The following is a 20,423-nucleotide window of genomic DNA, read 5'->3' on the forward strand; positions in this document are numbered from 1 at the left end:
TACAAATCATAGAAGTGAGGGTCAGAGGGATTCAAAAACCAAGTGAGTGTCAGAAATCAAGCTTCCTGTCACCAAGCACGGTACAATTTTGATAAAACCCACACCTTCTCTCTGGGTTTTTTTGAATAATTATAACTCAGAGTCTCTAGAGCTGACATAATCAAACATCCTGAGTTTCTGGGTCCACAACACTTCCAGACCATGTGATGAGGCACTTGCTTTCTTCCTTAGTGACAAAAATATTTTCCCTCCTCAGGATCCCATTTTCAATAGGTTTGGGAGATGGTAGGCAAAGACCCTTAAGAAAGGAATACCTTCCTCCTCTTCAACTTCATTTGGATCTCCATTCGGGTGGGCAGAGATGTTTTGATTTAATGCCTTTTAGGCACTTTCTTCCCCAAACTTGCAGATTTCTTTCTTCCTTGAATTACTCCCTTCTTCCACTTTAGCCCTCACAGAACCGTGGCTATTCTCAGCATTTCAGCTTGGTATGCTCATTCAGCACTACATCAGTTATTCACCAAGCCCCACAGAAAACCATTCCCACTCAGCTTTCATCCATCACCTAAAGCTCTTGTTCAGAACCATGGACAGCTCAACGCCATCCCAGACACTGCCTTGCTCCTTCAGAACCACAGGCAGAGCATACACTTTCCTTCACACTGTAAGTACTTTGGTTGTACTCCATCCCTGGACAACAGATTGGCTAGCTGTTATCTCTGGATCATTCGGAGGTAAATTGTGTTCAGCAAGGATTCCCCTGCCTCCACTCCTTTAGCACCAGGGGCAAGTCAGGTCTATTCAAATTCAAAGACAGTTCAGTGATATTTTTCTGGTGCCACAGATAGCTAAGTCTCAATCTCTGACTACTGGGCAGGATTATGGATGGTGTGGTCTTACTTTCATCATCACAAACAGAGTATTACACTTTCCCAGTGGCATAGCTACTCTAAACTCTATCTCTTCCCTGCAATATGTCCAGTGCCCTGTTACTCCAATCAGATACCTAATAATAAAAGTTTCAAGGCAGTGGACAGCTCAGCTACACACATGTCAGCATCACTGACTATCTGAAATGCTGATATCTCAGGGACTTCTCTAAGTCTTGACCAATCTGTCCACATCCCCCAAAACAGGGGCATTTAATTCCATGTTCCCATTAACATGGAGAGCTCAGCAATAACTCCAGTGCTAAACCTAGCTCTTGCTTGCTCATTACATGAACTAGAGAGCCCAACCATACTCTCCTTCCACCGTGGAGAACAACATGTATCCAAATCAGGGTGGATTTGGGGGAACCCTAAGCCTTAAACTGCTATTAAAGAGAAGACACTTTTCTCGTAACGTGGGATATGGTCAGTTTCTACCCACCCTGGTCTCACAGTTCAGGCACTTGTGTTTTCTGTGTCCTGTTTTCTCCAAACTCTATCCTGGTGGCAGATGAAAGGCTCTAGCAGTGTTCCATAAATATCTGATACATACCTATTCAGGATCCCTTGAGTTTATTCATTCATTTATTCCGCAAATATTTGTTGATCACCTAGTATGTGCCAAGCAGTGTTTTCAGCGTTAAGTGTTCAGCAGTTAACCAAACAGACAAAATCCATAGTTTCAGGGAGCAACAATGTTAGTTGAAGAAGATAAATCGTAAGTAAATTAAATTAAAATGCTAATATTAGTTGCTTAAAAGTGTTACGAGAAAAAATGAAGAAAGGTAAAGGGATAGAGAGTGGCCAGGGGTTGCTGTTTGGGAAAGGATGGTGAGGGGAGGCTTCCCTAACAAGGTGGTATTTGAATGAGTCACATGGTTATAAATGGGAAGCGAATACCAGGTAGAGATAATAGCAAGTTCAAAAAGCTTGAGGTAAGAGTGTTCTTGGTGTGTTGAAGAAACGGCAAGGTAGTCTATGGGACTAGGTTGCAGAGAGCAAGGGAGAGAGTGATATGAGATGAGCTCAGAGATCAAGTTTATGGGAACACACTGGAAGGCATATTCTGAGAGGATCATACTCATTGCTTCAAAAAGTATAGACTGCAAGGATTTGAGAGAATGCTAGCACTGAGACATGCTGAGAACATACATTAATAGTAGCCCCAGCAAGAGATGATGGTGAATTGGACTATGGCGGTAGTAATGGAGGTGGGTGGTAGTGGTTTGGTGACAGCAGTGGCTGTGATGAGAAGCAAACAGTTCAGAAGCAGGGTCACTGGAATTTTCTGAGGGGCCAAGTGTGAGATTTGAGAGAGAAGTAATCGTTAATTCCAAAATTTCAAGACTTGGGGCCTGAGCCGCCGGCAGGAGGAAGTTTTGATTTATTGAAACGAAGATAACTAAGGGAAGAGCACATTTGGGATAAAGAAGTTAATAGGCTTTTTACATCTATCAGACATCCAGGTGAGGACTGATGGAAGGACAGTTCAATATAAGAATTTAGAATGTAGGTGAAAGGCCTAGGCTGGAGATGAAAATTATATTTGTTTAAATGTGACTCCAGACTACCCATGTTGTCATCAGAACTTTAGTCTTTTTCTCCTCTGGAAAGTGTCTTCCTGGAAAGCTAGCCAAAAACATTGTCGGAGACCCAGAGCTACATTTATGTTCCCAAACGTCATCGATCTGTAGCTTATTGACTACTGTATCTACAGAGTCTAAAACGATGTCTGGCAGAAGGGAGGAAGATTTGAGGCCGAGGAGCCATAAAGGAAGACCTCTACCTTTCCATCTTAGAAAATTGGTGATGCAATTTATTAAGATAGAGAACATAGGAGGAGACGTTGAGATGGGAGAAAATGGAGAGATCATGAGAAATAATGATGTTGAGGTGTCTATGGAGCATTCAAGGGTATATACACAAAGACTTTGGATTAGTGGGTCTGGAGTTCAGAAGAAAGGTTCAGATTTAGGAGTCACCTGCACGAAAATGATAACTTCGCCTGTATAGATGAGGACAACCATGAGAAGCACGAGAAGATGTTATTGTACATGGGATGGCAGGGGGCTCACACTTTCAAATACTAATCAGGCTCTGAAAAAACTATAACTACCTGTTTGCTCTTGTCATATATGTCATACAGAGCCAAATGTTGTATTAGTGGGGAAAGTCCTCTATTGGAGTCTAAGAGCGTCAACGAGCTAGAGAAAACAAAGAGGCTGTTCTCTGAGGCCCTGGGAATCTCACCACGTCTGCATTATACGGTTCAGCCTCTGCCTCTCTCAAGTCCCAGAGCCGTCCAATGGTGACCCAGTCAGTGGGATTCCAGGGCTGCTCCAGCCAGCCAGACCCATCCGAGAAATGGGGCAGCACTGCATATGGAATCACAAGACTCAGAGACAAACCTGTTTAATCCAGTTAGTATCTTTATAGCCTATCGTAAGCACAGACGCTTCTGGTTCTTAGTTCTCTTATGTGTAAGAAAATACCTTCTACTTACTCTACAGGATTTCTGTGGGGATTAAAAGAGATCATTACGCCCACGGTTGTTGTTGCTGTGGATTAATGAATTGAGTAGATCTTCTCATGAGGCTCAGCCATCTTTGTGACCAACTCAGACTAGCTACGTGATCAGAGAGACATTTTTCCTGAGAACAACAGAAGCTGGGAGAAAGGACCCCTGTCCTGCTAAGATGTTCTAATACCCAATTCCAATGTGTAGGGAGGAAAATAGGGGTGTTCCTCACACCACAAAGGAGCAATTCTTCATACATCAGCTGCTGTCCTACATGCAACTCAATTTTGACATCATCTACCTGGAGACAGCGTAAGAGCCCATAGATTAAGGGCTCAGTTCTACAAGACTGCCCCCCCCCCCCCCCCCACACACACACACTAACTTCAGATACCAATCGCCAGCCCAGGTTGTTAACCTACTGGCTATAAATCAAAGGTTTCCATGACCCCCTCCTTGTGTTCAGTTAATTTGCTCACAGAACTCAGACAAGCATTTCACTTACTAGACTACCGAATTGTTATAAAAGGATATAACTCATGAACAGCCAAATGGAAGAGAGTCATAGCACAGGGCCTGGGGGAAGGAGTTTGGAGCTTCCATGCCCTCTCGGAGGGTACCAGTCTCCCCAACTGTCACATGTTTACCTACCCGAAATCTCTTTGAATTCTGTCCTTTGGAGTTTTTGTAGCAGCTTTGTCACATAGGCATGATTAATTAAATGATTGGCTATTGGTGATTGAACTCAATCTCAGCCCTTCTCCCCTTCTTGGAGGTCTGGGGTAGGGCTGAAGATTCTAACCCTCTAGTCACATGGTTGGCTCCATTGGCAACCAGCCCCCCATCCTTAGGTGAGTCCCAAAAGTCAACTCATTAACATAACAAAAGACATTTTTACGGCCCTCATCACTTAGGAAATTCCAAGGGTTTTAGGAGCTCTGTACCAGAAACAGGGCCAAAGACCAAATACATCTTTCTTATTATAAATCATCATATCACACCTGCCCTGCCCATTATAGTCTCAGGGAGACCCTCACTTGCATCTTTATTCATATCCAGCTCCATGTAACAGCCCTGAGTCTGCTGGCGCTCTCAGACTGTAGGTCTTGACCAAAAACCAAGCAAAGCTATTTCCATCACCAGTGAAATAATGAATGTGAAACATCTGTTTTCTGTTCAATCACCTTAAGTTTATCTCGTCTCTTCTTAGAAATTGCTCACTCACCAGGGCTCAGAAATCCATGTTGAGATGCTTCTATGGCCCCAGCGGGTCCTCTTGTAGCCCAGCAATCCCAGACACAGAGCAAATACCTACAAAAGCCTGATCCTCAGAAACAACCAAATTCCACTCTTTGTTTCTGTGACCTGAGGGTAAGCTTCCTGATGAGGTTGTTATCCAGCAGTTGCCCTAATTCTGACAATCGAAGGGAAGAGGTCCCAAGAACTGTCCCCACAAAAACCTCTGAGGAGTCAGTTTCTTGGGATGGTCATTCAACAAGACCACCTCGTCACTTGCTGCCAGGTCTCTTCTTCCCCCAACACTAGCTTCTGACCTGCCTCCAGAATCCAGGAAGAATTTCGCTGAAGGTTTAGAGCTATGGGATTCAGTCATCAGATCCTACCCTGATCCTGTAACCTTGACCTACACTCAATCTCACATCCACAGAGGTTTCCAGTGCCTCTCAAATGCACAACACTTTCAGCAGCTTCAGCTAAGAGCTTGTAAAAAATGACGCTTCCTGGGCCTCACCTCAGACCTACTGAATGAGAATCTTTGCAGGCAGGGTCCAGGAATCTACATCTTAACTAGCTCCCTCTGTGACTGTGATGCAGCCAGCCCAGATCCAAATTGTGAACCGGTATTTGAAGATCTCTGCACTAGAGCAGGCAGGAAAATGACATTGTCCACAGAGCCAGTGGTTACTGCAGAGAACTAAGAAGATAGATGCTTGTTGTTAGTGCTTCAGATCTAGCTTCCATAGGGCAAGTAAGGAAAATGCCCCAGAGATACTGCTCTACCCATCTGTGACGGCAAGCCATCCTGTTTTTTTCCAGACTAGTCCTAGTCCTGAGAACATTGCAGTTCACAGAAAACCTAGGGAGTCATTGGAGCATCTTCCAGCCTCAGAGACCCTACCTGGCTGCATTAGAGACCATGTGTTAGGTCAGGATTTTGCAAATTTATGGGACCAGAGAAAAATTTTATTTTATTTTTATTATTTTTTTTTAACTTTTTTTATTTATTTAAGTGTGTTTTTCCAGGGCCCATCAGCTCCAAGTCAAGCAGTTGTCTCAATCCAGTTGTGGAGGGCACAGCTCACAGTGGCCCATCTGGGGTTTGAACCGGCAATCTTGTTGTGAGGAGCACCGTGCTCTAACCAACTGAGCTAACCGGCCACCCGCAGAGAAAAATTTTAAAATCATCATGACCTGTTAAGTCATCAGGCTCTCAGGAGATGTTGGTGCACTTAGATTAAAATGAACAGCAAAAGTGGGCTCAGGAATCAATTGTCTGAAGAAATAATCAAAATCTTATTCATATGATTCTTTTAAAGAAAAACTTTGTATTAGAAGAAATAAGCAACCAATTAGAAAAATTAAATAATTTATTTTATTCAAAACAAAAAACTATATAGAAATATGCTGCAAGCTGGAGAGCATCAAGCAGACAGCACACTCCCAGTTGGCAAGTGCAGCTGTGTATACAGGAGCTGGGCCTTCTCCTCTACCTATCTGCCCATGTCACTTCTTAAAAGCACTCCATTACATAATAAAAAGAACAATAAAACATGTTAGCGTCTTCCATACTTTTTGGCAAATGCATTTCAATGGAAGAAATTTTACCAGCATTGCTTTTCCCGCAGACCACCTATATACAGTGCACTGCAATTCTGGGGGGAATGAAGAGTTAGACAAGTCTTCTCTGAAGGCTCTGAGGGGTGAGACTGGTAGATCAAACCTCAGTATCCTCATCCTTTTCCTTCAGTGAAACAGTTCTGAGACCTTGTTGCCCACAAGAGTAATCTGATCATGAAAACACTATTGGCTGTCTTCTTTCTATGTTAGTTTTTCACTCTTCTCTGAGTTTCCTGGAATTAGCTCTCAAATAAACTATTTGAACCTAAATGTTTTCCTCAGGGTGCCATATAAGAATCACTGGACAGTAGATGGAAGGAGAGAGACCACTGTCATCAAGAGACTCCATAGTCCAGAGCTCTCTACTGATTGGAAAGTCTTAGGAGAAGGACCAGGTCCCTCTAACTATGTCACACTTGTGAGCATAATTTCACTCCCCAACCCTGAGAACAAGCATGTCCTTAGCCAAAAGGATTTATGGCGGCCCAGCAGGATTATCATGGGCTTGTGGCATCAAGTCTGCTTCATGGCTGAGCTTGCTTTGATCTCAAGCTCCAGGCCTAGCACCTGGATTCTGGCTTAGACCTGTGTTCAATCCTCAACACAGCAGTCCAGTGTCACTGAGGAAGTCCTTGCATTATTCCTCCATAACTGAGCCCTGGGACTCAGATATGGCTCCGACACATAAGTATCTCTTCTCCCCCAAAGAAGAGAAAGTTAACTTAGCTCTCATTCCTCAAAAGGGAAGGACAGAGGGGATTAAATCAAGTCAAAAGTGTTTGAGCAACCATGGCATGAAAACGTCATGCTAATCAGCACATAGAACTTCCGGGGAAGAAGGGGGGAGAAGGTGGGTGTTGCATCCTGTAATGTAGGTTAACTTTGGAAAGTTCCCTAAGAGACAGAATAAGTACAAATGGGCAGAATGCAGAGAAATGGGAATGAGGCAGAGAAAGTTTCCAGAAAAAAATCACGGAAAGCATTAAAAAAGAGGGATGGTGTCAGAGGAGTGAGAGCTTTTCCCAGGACCACAGGACATAGGAGAATTGGCAACAGCCAGCAGGGTCTCCATCAGAGGGGTACTGGATTTTTAAGAACTGCCTCTGCCACCATTGGCTTGACTTTGGGGTGTGTTAGCTTAAAAATTCACTACTAGACAAAATAATCTCTTTGGTTCCTTCTATTCCTGTAATTGAATTTGTAATTTTTGAGGTGCTTTTCCAAACAAAATGTTCTTTGGTTTTTCAATTTAAAGTATTCAAAGTGATGAAAAGCAAGGACCTACAACCAAGACTACTCTACCCAGCAAGGCTATCATTTAAAATGGAAGGACATAAAGACCTTTCCAGACAAGAAAAAGCTAAAGGAGTTCATCACCACCAAACCAGTATTACAAGGAATGTTGGAGGGACTTCTTTAAGACAGAAAAAAAAAAATCAAAATTATGAATAATAAAATGGCAATAGCTACATATCTATCAACAATACACACAAACAGAAAGCAAAGGGATGGAAAAAGATATCTCAAGAAAAAGCTAAAGGAGTTCATCATGAAATTAAAACAACAACAAAAAAAAACATTGAAAATGACAATAAATGAAAGGTTGTGGTCAGACAGTAGGATGAGACTACAGATAATGTAGAACATGAACCAAAGTCTTTGATGAATGTGGGAGAGTGCTTGTTGCTCGGTGGTCATGGGAAGGAGGAGGGAGGACAGCACGGCCAGATCTGGTGGTGGCCATGGTGGTGGTACGTTACAAATGATGAATGAGCAATGACTTATGGAGAGCATAGACGTGACCCTGCAGTACCCATAGTAGGATGGAATAAACTGCCTCCCCTGAGAGCGGTGCGGGGCAGTGAGGTCTTGCGGGGCAGCTCAGTGTGAGTTAAGGATGGAACTGGAGAGGTGGGTGGAGGAGCTTTTCTAGTAAGCAAGGTGGGAAGGACGGGAGAAAGAGGGCTCGTGGGTAGGCTGTTATCTCTCTGTGTTTATGTCCACTCTCATAAGAGTATAAATTCTTCCTAAAGAAGAATGAGAAGATGGAATTCCCCTTTGGGTCTCCGGCAACTACCAACTTCCGTCGATTCACTCCAGAGTCCCTGGTGGAGACTGAAAAGAGAATCGCTGCTCAGAAGGCAGAAAAAAAAGGCAAAGGTAAGCGCAGGAAACAGGAGGACGAAGAGGAGAAGCCTCGGCCTCAGCTGGACTTGAAAGCCTGCAGCCAGCTGCCCAAATTCTACGGCGAGCTCCCGGGAGAGCTGGTGGGGGAACCCCTGGAGGACCTGGACCCCTTCTACAGCACACACCGGGTAAGCGCTACTGGCGGGAAGCGCTGTGCTCAACTCTGGGAGAGGAAGCCCCTGCCCACCCCTCCCCATCCCAGGGAGTCCTCCTGGACCCAAGTGATATGGTTGTCAGTTAAACTCAGTCAATGAGAAATGTGTCTAACTTCTTTGACGCTCTCTTTGAATCTTTATGGTATTCATGATAGAGGCTAATTAAATCCAAATCCTCAAAGGCAGTGATAACTGTTGTGGTTTTCAGAGTAAGCTGGCTGTTCCCTGGGATGAGCTCTGGTCTAGGGTCTCCAGAGGTGTTGGCTCTCTTTGCGAATTAGGAGCAGAGATCTTGAGGCAGGGTGGTGGGGAGAGTAGAATAGGGAGGGGGAACATAAATTAGGATGATTTCAACCAGTGGTCCTCAAAGTATGATCTCAGAACCCCTGGGGTTCCCCAAACGTTTTTAGTGGGTTCCGCAGGTCAAAACTGTTTCATAATAATACTTAAATGTCATCTGTCTTTTTCACTCACACTCTTTTGTGAATATACAATAGTGAACGTAGGGGTATTAATGGGACTTGACATGAGCAGTCTAATAACTACTTGAATGTATGCTTCCATATTCCTGTATTTTAAAATTTCCTACATTTTAAATTTCTAGTATCACAGACACACACACACACATACACACACACACACACACACACAATATATAAGCAAAAAGATATAAACATTAACAAAAGCTCTTCGAGTCCTCAATAATTTTCGATCTTATAAAAGTCGAAACCTTTAAGAACCACTAGTTAAAACAAGAGCTGTTTCATGACAATTATATTGTTTGTATTGTATCTTAGGTGTTCTACACAGCTGAAAAAATGGTGTGTAGATGTTTGGGAGTTGAGAGGGGCAGGGATCAGCCATCTCAAATACAGTTTGTAGAGACAATAAAGGCCCTGGAATGTCTTTCTCCTTCCTCTCATCTGCCAAGAGCCCTCACTGTCCTAGACACTCAGAGGAAGGAACCGGAGGAGGATTTGGAAAGGGAGGCCTAGGAGGTAGAGAGCAGAAGGAACATCATGGGGATGACCCACTAATTAGAAGAGAAATTAAATGCAATCAGACACCATCCTCCTTCCCCAGACATGATGCAGCTTAACAGGCCCATGGTCAGCTGCCTACCTGCTGGGCACTTGCAGTGGGTTCATCTCAACATACAGTCAGCCACAGAGCCTGGGGTCTTGCTGGAAGGGTGAGGGTATGGCTGTCAGTCCCCAAACCTCCCTAACTCTTTGTTTCTCCATTTGGCTCTCATTGACTCAATGTTCCCAGAGCCCTCTTGCTCACAAGCCTGACATGATGCCACTCATGCTCAAAAATATGGTTGTGTGAGGACGTGTGTTTCTCACTGGAGGTCCACCTTCTGTTTTGTTTGTTTTAGACATTTATGGTGCTGAACAAACAGAGGACCATTTTCCGGTTTAGTGCCACTCGGGCCCTGTGGATATTCAGTCCTTTCAACCGGATCAGAAGAACAGCCATCAAAGTGTCTGTCCACTCATATCCTTTGCACAGTTGATTTTTCCCCATGTTAGAAACAGGCCTTGTCCACTATGTCCAGTACCTTCCTTCTTCAGTGATTAGCAATAGAGCCTTCCTCTATTGAATCTTTTTTTCAATCATTACATTGAAAAAAAGTGTTTGGGGCTGTAATGTGTCCAACACTTGAAAGTGCTCCCAAGGCAGAGGTCTTCATGCAATGCAGGGGTGGGTTTGGGTTCACCTGGACTAGTCTGGACATACCTGTGGATGCACAACATGAAAAATGTCCTCTTTATAGGGGGAGCTTTGTTGATACACCCAGGCACATTCTCACCATATGTGGCCTGCTCTTCCCACAACATAACAACCAGTAAAAGGGCCCCAAGTCTTCTTTGGGCAGATGAGATAAGCGTGGGTTGTTACTCTGTGCCCAAAACATGCTGGAGACTAGCTCCTTGTTGGGCAAAAGAGCAACACCTCTCCGAGAGCAAAGAGAACAGACCACAATGGGCAGAGAGTAGATTGTCTCAGTGGGACTGCATTGGTCACGGGGTACTGCCAACATCACGTTACCCCCAAACTACCAGCAGATTGAGAATGTCAGTGGTCTGAGGTCCATGCCATTGGGGAATGTAATGAATAGAAACACATGGGTCAAATGTCTGTATTATACTAATTGCTTAATTGTTTTAAGCAGCTTCAGAAACTGGCTTCAATTTTGGTGTGTTTTTTTTTTGGGTGTCTTTTTTTTTTTTTGGGGGGGGTGGTGTTTTGTTTTGTTTTTCCCCAAGGCAAGCCAAACTAGTACAAAAAAGATCTTGGCTTGGTTTCCAAGGATCTTCCCTGGTGACTGTCCAAGTTGGAAGTTCCTAATAATAAATTCAGCTCTGGCTTTCAGGAGGCTGATTTGCTAGAACAGCCTTGCCTCAGCTGCCTGACAGGTGGTAACCAGCCTGTTCTTGGGAGGCTCCAGTAAAAGGAGCTGTCTCTTCCCACCCTGGGGCAACTTGCTGGGTTGCTGCACAGCTCCCAGTGAGCTGGTTAGCCCAGGAAGTAATCCCCACAGGAAACCATGCTGCTTGAGACAGTCGCATTGCATTTCCATGCTTTAGCTTTATGGCTAACCAGGGGAAGTACACTTTCTTAAGTGAATCCTGGATTTCTTGATTCAATAGAAGGATATTTAATGATAATAGTAGACTCCCATTTGCTAAATATCTCCTAAGTGTCAACACTCTCATAGGTACAGAAACCCTTGAAGAAGGGATTAACACCCCCATTTTACAAATAATGAAACTGACACTCAGAAGCATTCAGTAAATTCCCCACTAGTGAAGAGGTCCAGGCTGCATCCTGCTTAGGGCAGTATCAGCAATAAGGAAATAGGCAGTTAATGGAAATGAATTAGAGTAATTTATTTTCTCAGTATGTCATCTCTACTTAGGTTTTTATAAATACATATACAATTACATAAAATTACAAGTAAAGAAAAATAGCAAATAGGCAAACTCCTCTCCACGCATCCTCATTGAATTATAGCTAGATAAGTAAGAAACAGCTATTCAGAAATAAAATTCACTTAAAGAACCAAGTGACCCGTGAATACTCTTTTTATCTTGAGATTTTATGGGTAAATAATTGCTTAGTAGAGTCACAGCTGGACCGAAAAGCTGTTGAACATCTCCTTATCACAGATTTATCAAAAGTCTGCATTTATATATTTAAATCTCACAAACTGGGTAACTCTAGCTCCAAAAGGTACTCTTCAAGGTATGGAATTCTCAGTGTCGTATTTCATCAAAATTATAATTCTAATTAAATTTGCTGTGAATGTTGTCCTGAGTAATATTATACATAATATATTACTTTTAAAGGTTTGTGTAATTGAAGATAGGATTTTAAGTTAATCCTTGGATTAACATTTTCTCCCCATGTGAACACATTTCTTAATTTAATTGCAAGTCAACAGGAAAAGGTGATTTAATTAGCAGAATTTCCCTTTTCAAAATAGATGTGTTCCTAAGTAACTGTAAAACAGGGTACATTAAAGGCATTTACAGAAAACTAAAATAGATTTAAATACTTCTCCTCAAGTTGAAATTATGAAAGATGAGTGGTTCACTCACTCTGTAGGTCAAGTTCATTTTCAGGCTTTAGTTTTTTCAGGAAGTAATTGTTCAGAACCCAGTGAGTCTTGAGAAAAATGTCCAATGGAAGAAATTTATCATTGGCTTTACCTCACCAACATTTGTTCTCATCTCTTTACCCACTTCCATTTGCCTTTTTTTTTTTTCAGTGTCTCCTTCCCCTTTTGATAATCTACTTGTCCGACCTCTCCTCTAGATTCTCCTCTTTGGCTATTCAGAGTTCTCCCACAGCCTAATCCTATTTGGAATTTTTTCCTTGAGCCAGCATTCCATGTGCTTGTGCATGCCTCCACCAATCCTGGCCAGGAGTCCATTTCCTCATTGTGACTGACTTCAGCTACGTTAGGAAAACAATCAGACTAAACTAAGTAATTCCCACGAAAACTTGTACCCCTCCCCTTACCTCTAATTTCCTAGAAGTAGTCTCTTTGTCTTTTAGGAAAACAGAGACATTTGCTGGATGAAATTTCAGGGCATATTGCATAGTGCAATGAAGGCTGCAGGGCAGAAGGACATTTTGGAAGAGGGATTGTTTCCTTTCATCTTGCTCAGGGTTCTGTTATCAAAAGATCTGAGTTCACATCTCAGCATCATGGTTGACTAACTGTGTGACCACAGAAAAATGATTTAAGCTTTTCCAGCCTGTTTTCTTAGCTCCATAATGTAGATAATAATATCCACCTGTAGGTTAATTGTATTAGAAATCATGTGGATGAAATACTCAGGCCAGGGTAGGCACTCAGTAAATGTTAGTGGTTATTAAGTGGCAAGACCATAAAGTTGATCCTAGCTAAGACTTATGAATGTAATCATTCAGCATCAAGCTGATCATCAGTGTCATCAGGGAAACATGGTGTCTCAGCTTTTTCTTAACATAGCCTCTCAGATGGTTCAGTTCATTTATTACAGTCACTATTTTGGTCAATTGTGTGTGCATGACCCAAAACGACCTTCCAGAGAGACTAGAGTGAGTAGATTTGCTGTTATCCTTGTGCCTTCCTTTTTTGTCCTTTTCTCTTCCTTCACTTGGTTGCTTTTTTCTTTTATTTATCCTGCCGTGTCTCATTTGGGTGATGTGGATTCCTGTTGTCTATCTGGCTTTGTAATGATCATAGACCTTCTTCTCTGCGGACTTCATTTTACAAACACACATATGATTTTCAGCTTTGAGGAGTTATCGATTAGTGGTACTCATCCCTGGCTGTGCATTGGAATCCCCATCCAAATACTGATGCCTAGGTCTCAGTCCCAGAAGATCTGATTTCGTTGGTCTGGGGTGGTCTGGGTGGATGGATTCCCCACCACATGTACCCACATTCATCTACTAGCTGCACACATGAATGAAGTTCAGGAAAGGCTACTTGAAAAGAGAGGTAGGAACAAAATTGAGACAGAATTAAGAACAAATGGTTCTGGAACATACTCAGAAAATAATTCATGAATGAAGCTGGTTAAGTTATCATGGCTCATATACTTCAAAATAACCTTAATAGTCTGAGATGATTCTGTCTTCCTGGTTAGCAGATGGAAGCTCTGTGTTTTAGAATGGGAGGCTTTTTCAAAAACATTCTGCACCAACACATCTGGTAGATGTGTTGCCCCCTGCCCCAGTTCATGCTGTACAGACCTTTGGTATAATAACAGGAGTTCTGTAGAGCTTTTTCTTCTTCCAACTCTAAGTTTTTTGCTGACTGTAATAGTAACACATGCATAATAGGAAATATCTTCTATCTCTATTAATAAATTAAAGACAAAAATCATGTGGTCATCTGAATTGATGTTGAAAACTCATTCCATTAAGTTTCATATCTGTTCATAATTCAAATCTCATAGAAAAGTAGGAATGAATGGGCATTGCATTACTCTGATAAAGGGTAATGACTTTAAAGAAAGTAGCAAACATCATACTTAATCCTGAAACATGGCAAACTTTTTATTTGAGATCAGAAAGGAAAAAAAAAAAAGCCAAGATATTTGTTTCACAAGTTTTATTCAACTTTGTAAAGGAAATCCTAGCCAATGTAGTTAGATGAGGAAAAGAAATAAAAGGTGTAAGAATAAGAAAAGAAATGTCAAAGATGCCGCGAGTTACAGATAAAAGGATTGTGTTCATATAGTAGCCAGTACAATCAGAGATAAACTATTAGAGTTACTCATAGTATAGCAAGGTAGCTGGGTATAATTAATATGTATAAATTAATTGTGTGTGTGTATATACACACCAGCAACAAAAGAAACTATTTTTTAAAATACCATTTATATTAGCATTGTAAAATATCAAGTATCTAGAAATATGATTATCAAAGTATGAGTCAGATCTCCAAAAAGAAAATTATCTAAAATGTTGAGTAATATTACAGAAAATCCTATAAATGGAGAGGTAAATTATATTCCTGGATTCAAAGTCACAATATTGTAAGACTCCCCAAAATGACTAATACATTTAATTTGATCCCAATCAAAACCCCAACAAGCTTTTTTTGTACTACTTGCCAAACTGATTCTTAGATTTATATAAAGATTCAAAGAGTAAATTATTACCAAGACACTTTTGAGGAAGAAAAGCAAAGTGGGAGAAGAGAACTTACTCTACTGGATATCAAGATTTACTATAGAGCTCTAATAATTGAAACAGCGTGCCACTGGTATAAGATTAGTCAGACCAGTAGAACAGAACAGCTGGCTCATTAACAGACCAAAGCACATCCAGACATTGACCTTGTGACAAAGGTGGCACTGCAGAACAGTGGGGAAAGGGCAGTGTTCGACAAATGATGCTGAAGAATTAGGAATCTCAATAAAAAAATTACATTGAACATCTAACTTTACACCACACACGAGTCAATTGTAGTGGGTTAAGTTCTAAATTTCTTTGTGAAAGACAAAGACATAAAGCTTTTAGAGGGGGGGAAATAAAAAAAAACAAAGGAGAATATCTTCATGACCTCAGATTACAGAAAGATTTATGACGTAGGACGCAAGAAACACTGACCATAGAGGGAAAATATGATACATTTTAGTATACTAAAATTAAGAATTTCTGTGCATCAGAAACAACTCTGTGAGAGTGAAAAAGCAAGCTTACTGAGTAGAAAATATTGGCAACACATATACCTAAAAAGTGTTTATATCCAGAATAATGAACTTGTACGACTCAATTAGAAGTATATCAGAGCAATCAATTTTAAAGTGAGCAAAAAAATTAAATAGATATTTCACAACAGTAGAAATCCAAATGATCAATAAACATGTGAAAATATTCTTAACCTTTTTTTTTTAATCAAGGGAGCATAAATTAAAATTACACTGAGAGATTATACACTCAACAAACAAAGAAAAAAATTTAATTGTGACAATACCAAGTATTGAGAAAGCTATGGAGCTATAGACACTCATATACTGCTGGTGGGAATGTAAATTTGTACAAACTTTTTTTGAAAGCAATGGATATTATCAAGTAAAGGTGAGGACACACATACACTGTGATCCTCAAATTAGGAACATATTATTAGGAACACACACACTCAACAGACATATGTACTTATGGGCACCAGGATACAGCTATTAATACAAGAAAGTTTATGAACATTGCCCATAAAAGTCAAAAATTGGAAATAACCCAAACGTTCATAAATTTTTGAATACATTAAATGTCTCCATTATATTCTTAAAATGGGATAATGTACAGCAATGAAAATGAATAAACTATAGTGCCACACAAGGATGAATCTTAAGGCGTATAACACTGAACAAAAAAAGCCAGATACAAAAGATTACATAAAGATGATTCCAGTTGCACACAATTTAAAAAATAAATAAAAACTTACCTATTTGGCTTCGGGATGCATATTTAGGAGGTAAAATATAAATTAAAAAGCACAAAAAACACCCCAAATTAGGATAGTAGTAAACTCTAGGGCAGAGGAGGGAGGACAAAATTGGGAAGGGGCTAGTGGGATGCTCATAATGTCTCATTTTGTGACATGAGTAATTTGCCACACAGTTGCTATGGACTGAAGTGTGTCCCCCTAAAGTTCATATATTGAAGTCCTTAACACTCCACGTGACTGTATTGGAGAAGAGACCTTTAAGAAAGTGACTGGGGTTAAATGAAGTCATAAGTACAGAGCTAGGACCCAATAGAACTGGTAACCTTATAAGAAGAGGAATGGACACAAAAGTTATCGCTCTAACATGTGAGAACAGAGCAAGAAATCTGCCATTAACAAGCACAGAAATGGGCCCTAACCAGAGCCTGGCCATGCTGGCACCCTGATCTCTGACTTCCAGCCTCTAGAGCTGTGAGAAAATAATTACTTGTTCTTTAACCCCTTGATCTATGGTATTTTGTTATGGCAGCCCAAGCTGACTAATACACAAATATTCATTCTATGACTAATTTATGTTTCATGTGCATTTTATTATGCATATTACATGTCATAAAAAGCTTAAAAATAAAATCATTTTTAAATACATGACCATTGCATAAAATGCAGAATACTGAAAAATATAAATAGAAGATAGTAACTAGGTAGAGAGGTAGAGAAATCAGTGTCAGTATTTTAGCTTACTGTCCTCTCCCTGTGTCTCTGTCTCTGTCTCTCTCTCTCTCTTTCTCATAGACATAGATATAGATAGATACAGATGATACAGATATAGATGATATAGATATATTGCTAAGCTCATATAGTATGTAAAATTTCTGTTTTTCTTTTGAACTTTTAATGCAAAGCATTTTCTCTCAAAAGTAAGAGTTATCTGCAGATTCTAGTTAAATATGAAAGAAAGTATGCATATGTTTTACCGCAACCTTCTCAAATGCTAATAAATTGACAGCATGGGGATGAGACCATATAAATATATAAGAACAAAGAGAACGGAAAGCACAGAGGACAGAAGATGTCAAAACAATCTTCTTTGAAGACCAAAAGTGGGTGGAGGACTGGAAAAGGACCTGGCAAATCAGTGCTTGTTAAACTACAGTACCTGCAAAGATAAAAATGACTATCAAGGCATTTTACCCCCTAAAGGCCCAGGAGCCCTAAAAATCTTGACATGGTACAAATAGAAAAAACTGAGAGTAGAAAGAGGGAGGAGCAGGGAAGCAGGATATGTTCCCTTATTGCTGCTTCTCTAATCGCAAGACGTTAAAGAGTATTCTTTAAAGTTGATAAATCAAAGGATGGAAAATAATTATATTTAACAGTACAAAGGTAAGCATGAAAGAAATGTTATCAAATATCATCAGATGATGAATAAAACAGGGGAAAGGAAAGAGAATTACCAAATGGAAATAAGAGATATTGTTTAAAGAGATAGCATACCAAGGACAGTGCATTACATAGTTTTAATCATAATTATAAATTTAGACTTATAAAAGCAACCACCAGAACTAAAATAAAAACCGTACTAAATTCAGATTCATACACAGAAAATAAAGCAAACAAAGCATACCAGACAAAAATATTCAAAAAACTATTAAATACATAACATAAAGTCATATAAGCAAACTAAGATCAAACAAATCTTTCATGTTAATAAATATAAATGGATTTGACTCAACTGTTTAAAAAATTCATGTATATTCATATATAACAAAGCAATACCCAACTTCACGTTGAATTAAAAATATACTGCTCAAGGTGATATAGAAAGGTCAAAATTAAAGAATGGGCAAAGATATAAGCAAAGGCAAACAGAAAGAGAGCAAGATCTTAATATCAAAGAAGATGGAATTTAGGCCAAAAAATCATTAAACCAGACAAAAATGACATTTTGTAATGCAAAATAATCCGTAACAGTGATGCATGTCTTTGCAACAAATAATGCGCAACAATGTCCATCAACTGAAAATTGTAAGCATATAATGGTAAAAAGACAAAAACATTGTAGGGATAGGCAAGTTTAAATTTCTTCCAGCCTATGACACATCAAATGTATAAAAAAGTATGTAAAAATTTACATGACCTGAGTAACATCATTAATAAGATAGATCTAATTAATATATATATCACACTATATTCCCTGAAAAATAGAGAATATACTGCCTTTCAAATGACCATACATATTGACCAAATATTAAACCATAACAAAACCTCAATAAGCTCCAAAAGCTATAAATAATAAAGAAAACATTCTCTGATCACACTGCAATAAAATTAGAAAATAATAACAAAATCAGGAAAACAGGAGAAGCTTCCCATTTGGTAATTTTAAAAACCTCTCTTGAGAGATCTAAGATGGTGGAGTAGATAAACACTGTGCTTGCCTCATCCCGTGAACACATCAAAATTACAACTAAATTATAAAACAATCAACCTGGAGAACCATCTGAAGTTTAGCTGAATGCAAGTTTTATAATTAAGGATATAAAGAGGAAGCCAGGTCAAGACTGGTAGGAGGGGCAGAGATGCCAAACGGGCTGGTCCCACACCCATGTATGGGGGTTGAGGTTTCCCATGAGGAGGAGAGGGACCCCAGCCCTACACCAGGCTCCCCAGTCTGGATTACTGGTGCTGGGAAAAGGAGCCCCCACAACTTCTGACTGTGAAAAACAGTGGGGATTCCAACCATCCAGGTGGGAGAGAAGGCTGCAGAAAACTCATATATCCTTTTAAAGCAGCCATGCAGGCACTTACTTTGGGCTCCAGCGGAGGGACGGTGACTCTGGGGGTGTCGGAGACATATGGGGAGAGGCTGAGTTGTGTAACTTCACGGTGAGGACTGGAGGGACAATCCCTGTTTTCCCTGTGTAGCTGGCAGGTGGGTGCAATTTCCTGTGTTGAGCCCGCCCCCACAGGCCAAATCTGAATCTGATTGGCCTGGTGGGCTCTGCTGCTCCACTCTGCTCACTCACTAAGACCCCGACTCACCCTAATTGCATACTGCAGGAGACTTTATCAGGGGCTGAAACTGACAGGAGCCAGTAGGTGGTAGCAGACCTTGGTGTGTCCTGGTTTTTTGTGGAGCTACCCCAATACTGGTGGCAGCTGGCCTCCATTCACAACATGGCTTCTCCCACATGCGTGCCTCCAGTTATAACACAGGCAGTGACCAACCATGGATAGCTTTGTAGCTCATAACCAGGTAGTCCTCAGCTGGTCACAGGCAACGGCTGACCTGGGCCTGCACCAGGGTCCCGCCCAAGAGGTCCCAGAACCAACATACTTGGAGGCTGACTTAAGAGCACAGCAGAGCACCACCCAACTAGCCCCACAGCGGCACACACAAAGGGTGGTCTTAACAGGCTCCAAAGCCCATTAGGGCGAATCCCACATGGTGGGGTAAGATTGTAAATACATTGAATTTATTTAGTACTACAGGAAAAATTTTCACATTTATAATAGCAAGCCTTCCCACACATTAGCATGGTATATCTTCTAATTTATATAGGCCTTCTTTTACATTTTTCCATAACATTTTATAATGTCTTATGTAAAGTTCTTACATTTCTTATCCCTAGGTACATTATCATTTTGGTTGTCCTTTTGAATATTTATTTTTATAGCTAAAATATATTAATACTATTAATTTCTATATATTGGTTTTACATTCAGCAACATTCCCAAACTAACAAGTTACGACAGTTCTCTGTAGATGATCTTGGGTTTTCTATTTAAATAATTATATCATCTGCAAACGATGATGAACTTGCTTCTTCCTTTATGACTTTTATGCCACTTGTTTACTTTTCCTGTCTTATTAAACTGGCCAGGACCTCCAGCACAATGCTGAAGCTATAATAGTGAGCACTTTGCTTTTTCTCTTGAGTTTAAAGAGTATATTTCAAATATTTCTAGTATCTTGATGACTGTGGGATTCTCATAATTACCCTTTATCAAGTTATGAAAATTTCTTTTCACTTCTGACTTGTTAAGAGTTCGTAATGAATGAAGATTGGTTTTTTAGCAACATTTCTATATTAAGATTGTCATGTAGTCTTTCACCTATTGACATAGTAGGTTATATTAATAAATTTGCTCATCCACTTTGAATGATTCTAACTTGATCATTGCTGGATTAAATTTGCCAGTATATCAACTGATCTACCTTGGTAAATGAGGCCGACATAATCCTTTCTCATAAACTGTCCCTTCGAGTTGCTTTTCCATCCTGCTGTCTCATTGTCTTCCTTCTGTGTTATACCTGC

General features: G+C 40.4%; 1 protein-coding gene across 1 annotated transcript in view; it reads left to right on the forward strand.

The window, feature by feature from the left end:
• The first annotated feature begins 8,342 nt into the window (after positions 1-8,342).
• Positions 8,343-20,423, forward strand: part of SCN10A (sodium voltage-gated channel alpha subunit 10) — a 76,896-nt gene continuing 64,815 nt past the window's right edge. Inside the window, exons 1-3 of the mRNA XM_088798257.1 lie at positions 8,343-8,618; positions 10,027-10,154; positions 13,161-13,241. Of these exons, the coding sequence (XP_088654383.1) occupies positions 8,349-8,618; positions 10,027-10,154; positions 13,161-13,241 (479 nt within the window). The 5' untranslated portion in view covers positions 8,343-8,348. The remainder of the gene's footprint in view (positions 8,619-10,026; positions 10,155-13,160; positions 13,242-20,423) is intronic.

The sequence above is a fragment of the Rhinolophus sinicus genome, chromosome 5 (genome assembly GCF_057876585.1).
Source record: "Rhinolophus sinicus isolate RSI-liver-muscle chromosome 5, RSI-T2T, whole genome shotgun sequence".
Lineage (NCBI taxonomy): Eukaryota > Metazoa > Chordata > Mammalia > Chiroptera > Rhinolophidae > Rhinolophus > Rhinolophus sinicus.